This window comes from Lynx canadensis, chromosome D3, assembly GCF_007474595.2.
Source record: "Lynx canadensis isolate LIC74 chromosome D3, mLynCan4.pri.v2, whole genome shotgun sequence".
In the NCBI taxonomy this organism is placed as follows: Eukaryota; Metazoa; Chordata; class Mammalia; order Carnivora; family Felidae; genus Lynx; species Lynx canadensis.
Window position 1 is genome coordinate 76,321,073 of NC_044314.2, and position 12,527 is coordinate 76,333,599.

A 12,527-nucleotide genomic window follows, 5' to 3' on the forward strand; every position below is an offset into this window, starting at 1 on the left:
TCAACCAGTCTGCTTCTCTTACCCCCACTTTTCAGCTTCAGGAGTTGAGGGTCAGAGAGATTTAGTAACTTGTCCAAGGTTGCCCAGGCAGACTAATTTGGGAAGCTCTGACAACCCTGGTTCCCGTGTGACCCTATGCGAATGACATCACCTCTTTAAGCCTTGATCCTGACTTTTGTACTAATTCAAGGTCAATTCATTCATTGAGCAAATAAACGTTGAGTACCTACCATGTGGCAAGGCGCTGTACTAGTCTTTGGGGATCCAAGGGAAAGAAAAAATACATTCATTGCTTACATAATTAACCTTGCTAATGAGGGAGAGAGGCACCAAATAAACATCAGTATTTTCCTACTAAAAAATGAGCTTGAGGACGCGAACACACCGTGCCCTGATTTTTAAAGAAGTGTAGATATGAATTTATGTCTGCATCTATTTCTCTTTTCATAAAGAGATAATTTATATGACAATGCTTGGAAATGAAGAGTTTCTAAATAAGTGTAGTAATGTGATTTATTAATCGAGGTTTGCAGAATATGATCTTAAAAAACCAGAAAACTCACACATATATTTAATGCCCAGTAGGCACCAGGTATTACATAAAGGGGAGGAATCTCTTTGGGAAATGGGTTTTTCTTGTGAATGGTGCAATTGATCCTTCCCCTGAAAACTTGTTTTCTCTGCGTTTGAGGCTCAGTTACTGCGGAGACTGAAACAAACACCAGGTCTGGCTAGGTGGGAAGGCAGGCGTTTATGCCTAGATTCCTTTTGACCTTCTCAAGATGGCGCCAAACCCTTCCCTTCAATCATCACTTCATGACTTCCTCTATGGCCTGCACTTCTGTACAAAGACTCAACTTCTGTCTAAAGTTGCGATGGAACATGCGCTGTGTTAGGGAGTTTTTCCTCTATGAGTACTTTTACACGTATGTAAATGTGTAACTGCTTTTTAAAACCCACGATCGTGTTCTGATGTAGCCAAAGAATGGAACTGACCAAAAAGGTTAAGAGCAGCACAAGCACCAAGTTTATTAGGACGAGAGCGAAACAAAGAGACCCCTGTGACCTGGAAGGGGCTCCTTAAAGAGGAGGCTCCTTAAGGCGTTGGAGAGGGAGGGCTTGTATGGGCTACAGTGGTGGGACCTTTTGAGGTGTGACTGTGCAGCTAATGAACACGGATATGGTCCCTGGCAGATTGTTCCAGGAAGTGGGTGTCTCAGACAGTCCTGTACTTTCTGCTCTGCTATTAACAAGGGGCCACTTATCCCTATCTGCCCAAGGTCAGTCTGTCTCCTGTCACAGTCCCCCCTTAGAGGAGGTGACCCCAACTGCCCTTGGGGTATGTGGGTGGTGACCTCTCTGACTTCTTCATGCTGGGATGGGGCATGGAGATGAGTGGCAGCTAGAGTCCCTCCCTGTGGGGTCTGTCTCGTGGCCCCCCGTAAAGGTCTAGTGGCACTTCCATTGCTGGGTACACTGATAGGACCATTTGCAGGTGTAAAGGACTCTGGGTGAGAAGCAACAAACCAGGTAAGTGCATTGAGAATATAAAGTCCTAAGAGGGGCATTAAGGAAGGGGTTAATAAGGGAGCCATTAGTGGCCAAAGCCAGTGCCAACAGTTGAGCCCTTAGGGAGCCCCACCAATTGGAAAGAGCCTCTGTGGAGATGACCAGACCGTTGGAGGAATCGAGACGTGTGGCCATCTGTCCCGTTATTGATGTAGAAACAACGTTCTTCCTTAAGGAAGGCACAGGATCACCCCCCGCACTTGAGGTTAGCAAGTCTCAGGCCTGTCGGTTTTTTATTTTTAAAAATGTTTTTATTTTTTTTAACGTTTATTCATTTTTGAGAGAGAGAGCGAGCATGAGCGAGGGACAGGGAGAGAGAGAGGGAGACACAGAATGTGAAGCGGGCTCCAGCCTCTGAGCTGTCAGCACAGAGCCTGATGCGGGGCTCAAACCCATGAACCGCGAGATCATGACCTGAGCCGAAGTCAGATGCTTAACCGACTGAGCCACCCAGGCGCCCCATAGGCCTGTCGGTTTTGAAGTGTGACTCCTGCCAAGGAGTTCACCTGCTCCGCAGGTGTTTGTATCCCCTTGATGGTCTCCCTCAATGTCTTGGCCAGTTGTGCTGAGAGGTCTACGGAGGTGCCTCCTACGGCTGTTCCAGACGCTCCCGACAATCCAGTGAACAAAGAGACCAGAAGGGGAGCAATAGCCACCCTTCGGACCCTGGTCAAGGATCATTTAGAACCTGCGGCATGCTGCTGGAACCAGGCGCATCATCAGCTGGGGGAGCTATGAAAGTGAGGAAGCACCGCCCTCTCCATAAGGGCGGCAGCGTGATGTACTCCCTGGTTCCACAGAACAAACCCTCTTCCACCCAGAGGTTTACGTGGAAGTTTTAAGTAAAGAGGGCTTGGGGTCTACTTGTTGCAGGGGGGCCCCCTGACAATCTGCTCCAAATTAGGGAGGTGTCTGAGTCTTTCCCGTATGGTGGATGCAAGGAAGCTGGAGGGATATGTTTTGAGGAAGAATTCTTGGGACGAGAGGAGTGGTGTGGACGCCAGACTTAAATTTGCTGAATTATAAGAGACGGCAGACCTTCTGGCTATACGGACATTGCCTGCGGTGCAGGAGGTTGTGCGCTTTGGGGGATACTGGGCTCGGAGGAAACGTCGAGGAGAAGGTGATATTTATCAGTGTTCTTACACGCACTGAGAGAACTACAGAGGGAAGAGTTCCAGGACTCCTTCCGCAGAGGCTCTAGTGACTTGGGATGTGAGATTACGTTGAGATGTGAGGAGATTACCTGTGAAGAGACCCGTGTGTGGGATGGACGTTGAATTTTCAAAGCAGACTGGGAAGACGGCACTGGCGTTGAGGTGGAGTCGGTCCAACCGGGAGAGGGTGAGGGTACCGCTGGACCAAGGGGTGTTGTTCCTTTTAGTTTCCGTATCCTCCTTCCAGGCTTTGAAGAACAGCCATTCAATGTGAGCGCCGGAGAAAGGACTGGTAGAGGAGATGAAGGGGGTGACAGTGTCATTGGCTCAGAGCCACACAGACGTGGGGGCTGGGACGACTGTGCCTAAAGAATCCTTCCCACAGATCCAGCAGTCAGTTAAGATAAAGGCAGCGGAAATTAATGGAACCCACTCGAGGATTCCCCGTGGCGGCCGGCACCATAAGAGTGTGAGATATAGAAATATTAAAGCCCTAGGGGTCATGGTGTTGTTATGAGACGTTTAAGGGGCGGAGCACTTCTCTGCACTTCTTGAAGAGGAATTGTAGGTCTTCAATAGGCTCACAGTTGTCCTTGTCTCCTTCCTTCTGAGGATCGTCTGGAGCTCGCCAGGACTTTAGACGAATGTGGTGAATCCAAGCATCTTCTCCTGAAATCTTACCAGCAGAAGGGGTGGAGAGGATCACCGGGCAGGGGTCCTCTCAGGAAGGCCGAAGAGAGGGGGAAGGAGGAGGAAGAGATTGAACTAGAACTGGATGCCCGGGCTCAAATAGAGGTCCTCCTTGTATGCGCCGTGTGGTATTTTCGTTTTCTTGTAGTGCCCTCTGGAATTTGGAAGGAGAAATGACATGTTTGACTTGTTACTTGTCAAATAATATGTCGTTGGTTAGAAAGGGTCTCCATAAAGCGTCTCGGAGGGGCTAAAGCCAGACCAGCCCTGAGGAGTATTCCTCATTCACAGCAAGGCAATAGGCAAGATCCGTATCCAGGGGAGGCTCATCTCTTGAGCAAGCTTTTTTTAGGTGCCTCTTTAGAACCCCGTTTGCCCTCTCAACCTTTCCTGAGGACTGGGGTCTCCAGGCACAATGTAGGTGGTACCGAATACCTAGGGCAGCAGAGATGCCCTGTGTGATGGACCATTATCACTCTGAATGCTTTCAAGCAACCCAAATCGGGGAATAATTTTTTTTTTAATTTTTTAAAATGTTTCTTTATTTTTGAGAGAGAGACAGAGCACGAGTGGGGGAGGGGCCGAGAGAGAGAGGGAGACACGGAATCCGAAGCAGGTTCCAGTCTCTGAGAGGTCAGCACAGAGCCTGATGCGGGGTTTGAACCCATGAACTGCGAGATCATGACCTGAGCCGAAGTCGGACGCTTAACAGGCGCCCCAGATCGGGGAATAATTTCATGTTCAATTGTCTTAATTACTTCCAGGGCCTTTTCCATCCTACTGGGGAAGACCTCAATCCAACTGGTGAAGGTGCCCACCCACACCAGTAGGTAGTGTATTCCTGGAGTTTTTGGCAAATACCGGCCAATCCTCCCCCAGGAAAACACTCTGTTTGTTGGACTCCTTGGAGGAGCCACCCGATGGTGCTTGGGGTTATTTATTTATTTATTTATTTATTTATTTATTGATATATTTCTCAGGATCCTACCACCTGCTCAACAGTCTAAATTTTTTTTTTTATGTTTTTATTTATTTTTGAGACAGAGAGAGACAGAACATGAGCAGGGGAGGGGCAGAGAGAGAGGGAGACACAGAATCGGAAGCAGGCTCCAGGCGCTGAGCTGTCAGCACAGAGCCCGATGGGGGGCTCGAACTCACGGACTGTGAGATCATGACCTGAGATGAAGTCGGACGCTCAACCGACTGAGCCACCCAGGTGCCCCTAGTCTAATTTTATTTCCTGTGAAGAACTTACACGTCCGCTGAAGTGTCCCGTCTCTTTCCAGGTGGATGATTGATGGAAGGTTTTAAGCAGTTTCCATCTGGTAGCAGTGGGCAACAAGATCTTCCCCTGTTCATCCTGTAGCCATCCCGAGGGCAAGAGGGTAAATCACCAGGACAGGGCTCTCATGGTTTCTTTGTCGCTGCATTGGGGTTTCATGGGTTGTAAGGGGGGGTTCCCAAAAGAGAGGAGCTATTTTGTTTTTATGGGGAAACACTATTAGCTACCTGTTTGGCTGTGGCATCAGTCCTTTTATTTCCCTTTGCAACCTCATCTGGTCCTTTTTGGTGACCTTTACAGTGTGTTGGGGGAAGAGACTGAGGTCATGGGCACCTGGGTGGCTCTGTCCCTTAGTGTTCAACTTCAGCTCAAGTCATGATCTCATGGTTCGTGAGTTCAAGCCCCATATTGGGCTCTGTGCTGCCAGCGCAGAGCCTGCTTCGGATCCTCTGTCCCCCTCTCTCTGCCCCTCCCCCGCTTGCACTCTCTCAACAATAAATAAACATTGAAACACACACACACACACACACACACACACACCCACACACACCCACACACACCGAGATCAGTAAATGACCTATCTCCTGATGGAACTCGATAGGAGTCCCAGTGGCTGTTAGAAAGTTTCTTTCTCTCCAGATGACAGCATGGCCATGAAGGACCAAGTAGGCATACTTAAAGTCTGTACAGATGTGGAACTTTTTACCTTCACTAAAGCTCCAGGGCCCGGGTGAGGGCTATAAGCTCCACAAGAGGAGTTTGAAGATGAAAGGTAGAAAATGCGGACCGGGGAGATGAGCCACGCCAGAGTGTCAGAATCGGAAGCAAGTAGCCACCTTCCACTGTAGTTTGGGAAACCTGTGAGTAGGACCCCTTGGAAGTCTCCCGGATCACTCCTGGGAAGATTTCCGGGGGATCAGTCCTGGGCTTCTCCACTCATTTCCCGAAGGGAGAGGCTGGTCGAGACAGAAAGAGGAAAATTGAGCGGGATACCCAAACGGGCGGCCAGGGGTCAGTTTCCGCCAGCGCCTTCAGGCGTCCGCCAAAGAATAGTTCGGTCAGGACGCATCAGTTGTTGTTTGCCCTCCCCTAAGTCCCATGCATCGGGAAACTGGGTCTCCAATACATCCACGTTCCCAACTCCGTTTGGGGCGCAGCTGGGAGGAGACCCAGGGAACCTGTCACCCGAGGCTTTGAGAATGGCAACGCCCCATTCGCTCTTAACTGGCTAACAGGTGCCCATAGTTTGAGAGTTCGTGTAAGATAGGAAAAGAGGGTGCCGACTGCTCCTTACTTACCGTTAGAAGACGTGGAGATCTCCAAGGAGCCTTCAAAGCTGTAACCGTTTTTTAAAGCCGGGATTGTGTTCTCAAAAATGGAACCGATCAGCAAGGTTAAGAGCAGCACAGGCACCAGGTTTATGAGGGCGAGGACGAAACAAAGAGACTCTCGCCACCCCGGAGGGGCTCCTTAAGGAGAAAGCCACTAGGGAGGGCATCCGAGGGGAGGGCTTCTATGGGTTACAGTGGCGGGACATTTTGAGGGGGAGTAACCGTGCAGCTGCTGAACCTGGATATGGTCCCCGGCCGATTGTCCCAGGAAGTGGGTGTCTCAGACGGTCCTGTCCTTTCTGCCCTCTTGTTGTTATCAAGGAGCCACTTATTCCTAACTGCCCAAGGTCAGGCTGTCTCCTGTCTCAAAAGCAATACAAAATTTCGTGTATTCCCAGATTTTCCCGTCACCCGAGGCTCACAGTTTCCCATTCGGTGGCCCGAGAGCGGGGTTTTGAGCAGGCGAACGCCGCGGGCAGCTTCTACTTTCGCGGGTCCTCGGCCGCCGAGAGAAGACCCGAGAGTCACTGGAAGCGCAAGATGGCGACGGCGGCCGCAACATCGGCTTCGGAAGCGGAGGCCGAGCCCAAGGCCGGGCCCACCGCGGAGGGCGAGGAAGATGAGGTTAAGGCGGCTAGAACGAGGAGGAAGGTGTTGTCGCGGGCCGTGGCCGCTGCGACGTACAAGGCCATGGGGCCGGGGTGGGACCAGCAGGAGGAAGGCGTGAGTGAGAGCGATGGGGACGAGGAGTACGCCATGGCTTCCTCCGCGGAGAGCTCCCCCGGGGAGTACGAGTGGGAGTACGACGAAGAGGAGGAGAAGAACCAGCTGGAGATCGAGCGGCTGGAGGAGCAGGTGTGTCCGTGGCTGGGGCGGCGGGCTCCTTCCCTGTGGTTCCCAAGCGCCGGCCCTTCTCCCCGGTGCCCGGCCCCCGGCGGTAATTAAAGCTCCCAAGGCCGCAAAACCGCTATTAATCACCGCAGCTCCCATCGTTTGGGCGCTTCCTGCTTGCCGGGTGCTTTGCGAGTGTCGTCCCCTTGAACTTTCGCAGCGACCTAGTGAAGGAAGTAGTGTTATTCCCCGTTTTCCCGGAGGGGATTGAGGCTCCTCGTGGAGGGAATTATCTTGTTGCAGATTACACTTCTGCAAGTGGCGGCCAGGCCTTGAACTTTGAAACGACTCCAGAGCTCCCACTCTGAACCACCCGTTAAAGTATGGTCTGCAGTAGCAATAAAATGTTATTCATAAGAGAGTGGCTTTTTCTTTCTTTCTTTCTTTCTTCTTTTTTTTTTTTTTTTCCGGTAGGAATGACCATAATGATGAACTGCAGTACGATAGACAAAGTAACCAGCGGGACGGCGATAATAGAAACGGGAAGGTAGAGGTTTCAGCGGCTGGAGGCTGAGGTCCCAGTTGTAGCCCTTCCATGCTTACGTGTGCCTAGACAGATTTCTTAACTTGTTTGAGCCTGTGCTTTCTCATCTGCAAATTGGGAGGAACAACTCCTGCATCATGTAGTTCTCATAACAGTAATTAAAGGCCCAGTGCCTGGCACCTAATGGTAACGTGATCCCTAATTTGTAACTTCTGTGTGATCCAGGGTCCCAGCAGGAAATAGGTGGCACACTCGAATTAGGATAATTTGAGAAAAGGACAATAAAGGGGCTAATGTGAGCTGAGAAAAAAGCGTGAGCTGAGAAACCAGGCGTGAAGGTTCAGTACCTCGGGGCTCCTTAACAGCAGGACCTTGTGACCACCATTAGGCCTGAAGAGATGAGGCGGGAAAACTGTGACCAGTTTTCTGAATAGTCGTGTGGAGAGGGCACCTGAGAACAGGTGAGACACCTTTAGTCAGGGCGCGCAGCTGTAGTTTCCCATCAGGGATTGGGGTGGGGGAAGGAATACCCTGACCTCTCTTCCTCTCTCCAAACATCTGCTGGTGCCTTTGGCTGGCGAACCCTGCTGGAAGCAAGAGAGCCAGAGACCCCATGGATATGGTACACACGGGAGGGCAAAGGACAGGGAGGAGAAGGTGGAGTAGAATTGGAAGGGCAAACAGAAATCAAGCACATTGTCATTTTAGTGAAGAGGAAACAGGCTCAGTGAAGAATGAAACGATTTGCTCAAAGTCACTCACAAGGGGATTTGAATTTAACCGGGTTGTCTGCGGCCCCGATGCCACATCTGTATGAAATCAGTGATGGGAAGTTGTTAACCTAGGTTACTCAACCTTGTTGGGTGTGAGATTCCTTAGGATGGCCTCTCCGGCAGTGATACTTTTGTTGTGAGATAGTAATGATGTCCGTTGGTATCGCTCGTTCCATTCATCATCACGTCTGAACGTCAAAGGAACCAGTGGGTGTAGGAAAGTGGTTCCCTGTTCGCTTTTTATAAATAAGCATGCTGGTGTTTGTTCAGTCTTTCATGTGTTGAGAAAATGCCAGGCTATGTCCCTGTCCTGATGGAAGTCTGTCCTGATTTCTAGCCTTCAGCTTTTCAGCGAGCCATTAGCTCACTCAGATCTTACTCTTCTGTGAGGCAGGGGAAATAGGATTATTGGTTTTAGCAGAAAGGACAGGATTGGAAGCAGAAAGATTAAATCCTTGATGAGGAGAAGCATCTAGCTAGAGAGGAGGATGGGTCAGAGCAGAGGTGTCCTGGCTACTGGTGTCCCCTCGTTGCCTGCCCCACCTCAGGCCACAGAGGGCGGGATGGAGTTCGGAAGGGGACCACACAGGATGGGATCTGGCAAGTGATGTGAATTGAAGAGCCTCTTAGCTTTATCAGACTCTTTGTCATGGGGTCGAGGGATTGATTTTTCCCATTTTTCCAAACCTTTCTCCCACCTCCTCCTAATCCCATAACCTCTAGTTCCTGCTGCCACGGAATAACTTCTAGACAGGCCTGTGAAAAACTCAACCTGGTCATATTTGCGAAGTCCAGTGCTCATCCCTGAGTGTAGTTTATGAAAGCTTCAAGTTGTGGTATCTGTGTAACAAAAGCAAGGGTTTCCCATTACCTGTGTTTGTGCCCTGAAACGAAAAGTGGTGCCCTATCGGTTACTCCAACTCGCTGGTCCCTCCGTGGCCCAGGTGGTTAAAACGAGGTGCCAACCTCACAGGGCTGTCGTGGAGCTTAAGTGACCTGCTGCTTTGAAAGTTCGTGGCATGGGGCGCCTGGGTGGCGCAGTCGGTTAAGCGTCCGACTTCAGCCAGGTCACGATCTCGCGGTCCGTGAGTTCGAGCCCCGCGTCGGGCTCTGGGCTGATGGCTCAGAGCCTGGAGCCTGTTTCCGATTCTGTGTCTCCCTCTCTCTCTGCCCCTCCCCCGTTCGTGCTCTGTCTCTCTCTGTCCCAAAAATAAATAAACGTTGAAAGAAAAAAATTTAAAAAAAAAAAAAAAAAAAAAAAAAAAGAAAGTTCGTGGCACATTTGACGCATAGTAGGTGCTGTGCCGAGGCCTGCTCTGTTGTTTCCTTGCCCTCCCCATGATTGCAGTGGTTGTGTCTCTTGGACCAGGCCTTTTGTTACTTCTCCACCCCTATTCCAGGTTGTGCCTCTAGGGAGTCAGGAAATCAACACATCATTTTCTGCGTTGGCTAAGCCGCCTCTTTCTTCAAAGCATCCTTTGTCGTTAATGAGGCTCTGAGACCAGAATAGACCTGTGTATGTGCTCATTCGTCGATGCCAAGTGAACTCTGTGGAAATATCTCTTAAATGCATCCTCAGTATGCATTTCAAACACGTACTTTTGGAACGCCTGTTCATGTATAGTATCTTCATTGTTTGGGCCTAAAAATCAGAAATTTGGACCAAAGACCACCTTAGAGGCCGTTTCTCTACTTCATTGACTTATTCTTTCTGACCTCCATGTGATATGCAGGTAAGGGACGCTTGTATAGACAGACATTACTCACGATGACTGACAAGGACTGTCCCACTGCTCTTCGTGCTCCAAAACTACTCTCAGACCCAGGTGAGTTGAGAGCGGTGGGTGACAGGGAGAGCTTTTGCCCCTTCTTTAACAAGGAAAGTACATTTTGCACAAACTTCACTTCTTTAGTTAGTGTCACTTGAGTGCACACTTGACAGTCCATTTTGAAACATCAGCGTGTCATGACAGCCCGCGTGGCAAGCAGAGGTTCACTCCAGCGCCTTCCTGGTACAAAGGAGGAGAGCCAGGGGAGATCAGAACACTTGGGTCCTGACCTAGTCCAGTCCTTTTTCAGCTCTTCATGTTGGATCTTGGGATGGGCTCCGCTTGTTAACTTTTAGATATCATGAGCAGGAGAACATTGCTAAAAGTCTTAGGATTTAAAAAAAAAGTATAGGTCATAGTCTTACCTGTTATTGAGCCTTTGTTGTCCTTTTGCATGTAATTTGATACATGCAGAGCAGTTCACATCTGTAAGTTACAAAGGGTGGTAAATGACTACTGCTTACCCAGCACGTGGTCGAAGAGTTAGAACTTCAGCAGTGTTGTTGCAGGTACCGATGGGTCTTTCCCCTATTCCATTGCCCTGCCTCTCCTCCCAAAACCCGGGTAACTACTTTCTTGAATCTGCTGTGCTCCCTTTTCCCTTAAAACGTGTAATTTTATTTCCCACATATGCATTCCTAAGTAATCTGTTGTCCACTTTTGTTCATTGATGAGCTTTTAAAAAATATACCATGCTGTATGTAATCTTTTGGGACTGCTTTCCACTCAGCATCGTGTTTCTTTTTTTTTTTTTTAATTTTTTTTTAACGTTTATTTATTTTTGAGACAGAGAGAGACAGAGCATGAACGGGGGAGGGTCAGAGAGAGAGGGAGACACAGAATCTGAAACAGGCTCCAAGCTTTGAGTGGTCAGCCCAGAGCCCGACACGGGGCTTGAACTCACGGACCGCAAGATCGTGACCGGAGCCGAAGTCGGACGCTTAACCGACTGAGCCACCCAGGCGCCCCAGCATTGTGTTTCTAACATTCATCTGTGTTGCTTGTAGCTGCACTTAATTCATTTTGACTACTGTATATTTAGCATAACATTGGGCGAGTATCCCACAATTTATCAGTTCTTCTGGCATTTGGATTGCTTACAGTTTTTTTTCTTTTGTCCTATTACCAACCAGCCACAAGGTACATTGTTACTGTTGAAACATGCTATTATCCACCATGTTTAAGAATTTCTATGGGGCACCTGGGTGGCTCCGTTGGTTAAGTGTCCGACTTCGGCTCAGGTCGTGATCTCACTGTTAGGGAGTTTGAGCCCCGTGTCGGGGTCTGTGCTGACAGCTCAGAGCCTGGAGCCTGCTTCGGATTCTGTGTTTCCCTCTCTCTCTGTGCTTTCCCAGCTCATACTGTCTCTCTCTGCCTCTCAAAAAATGAATAAATGCTAAAAAAAAATTTAAAAAAAAAAGAATTTCTCTGAGTCAGTGTTTTTCAAACTGGGGTCATGGTTATGGGTCATGAATTCATTTTAATGGATGCAATGAGTGCCACTTTGTCATAGGTTTTCTGTCTGTGTGGGTCTGATGTTGGGTGTTCTCTTTTGTTCTGTTGGTCAGTTTGTCAATCCCGTGTCAATTCCACGGTCTGACTCTGCTGCGACTTGCAACCTGGTGAGATGAGTCCTTCCATGCGTATTTTAATGTATCAGCTAGTATCTAGATTATTGAGTATACCTTCAGAGTGTTAGTTGAATGAAGGAGAGGGAAATATTTATTGCTGAAACGCTGTGGCAGGTGTTGGAAAAGTAGACACTAGTGTTTTTGTATAGACCTAAGGTAACCCCATACCCCAACCTCCTATAAAAGCTTTTTTAGAAAGTTAAATTTTCATTTTGAGCTAGTCGTAGACTTCCCTGCAGTTGTAAGAAATAATACAGAGCTCCTGTGTACCCTTTACCAGTTTCTCCCAGTGGTAATCTTAAAACTACATATGATGTCACTACCCACATGTTGACGTTGACACAGTTGACACAGATCAGTTCTGTCACAACAGGGGTCCTTCTGGTTTTTTTATAGCTATAGTTCCTGACCTCTGGCCATCACTGTCTGTTCTCTGTTTCTATAATTTTGTCATTTCAGGGATGTTATATAAATGGAATCATATAGTATGTAATCTTTTTGGATTAGCTTTTCTTATTCAGCATAATTCCCTTAAAATTCATCTGAGTGGGGTGTATATTCACTTCCTTTTTCTGGCTGAAAAGTATTCCACAGTGTGGGTGCACCATGGTGACTTTAGCCATTCACCATTGAAGGACATCTGGGTTGTTTCCAGTTTGGGCTAATAGGAATAAAGCTGTTAGGAACAGGTTTTGTGTGACCATGGGTTTTGTTTCTGTGGAGAAATACCCACGGTGCACTTGCTGGATGATAAAGTAATTGTGTGTTGAATTTTATGAGGAACAGCCCAGCTGTTTTCCAAAGCTGCTGTATACGTGTTACCTTCCCAGCAGCAATGTGTGAGTGATCCATTTGGTTTTTTGTTTTTGTTTGTTTTTGTTTTTTGCATC

General features: G+C 48.6%; 1 protein-coding gene and 1 long non-coding RNA gene across 3 annotated transcripts in view; one reads left to right on the top strand and one right to left on the bottom strand.

Annotated features, from left to right (window-relative positions):
* Positions 1–1,004: 1,004 nt before the first annotated feature.
* LOC115528596 lies at positions 1,005–6,355 on the bottom strand. The gene is made up of 2 exons (XR_003973313.2): positions 5,997–6,355; positions 1,005–3,570 (listed from the first exon to the last, which is right to left on the bottom strand). It is a non-coding gene; the product is annotated as an uncharacterized LOC115528596 (long non-coding RNA).
* Positions 6,356–6,559: 204 nt separating this feature from the next.
* SART3 (spliceosome associated factor 3, U4/U6 recycling protein) overlaps positions 6,560–12,527 on the top strand; it is a 37,640-nt gene continuing 31,672 nt past the window's right edge. For both annotated transcript variants that reach the window (XM_030335922.1, XM_030335923.1), the window contains exon 1: positions 6,560–6,884. In XM_030335922.1, coding sequence (XP_030191782.1) covers positions 6,570–6,884 — 315 coding nt within the window. In that variant the 5' untranslated portion in view covers positions 6,560–6,569. The remainder of the gene's footprint in view (positions 6,885–12,527) is intronic.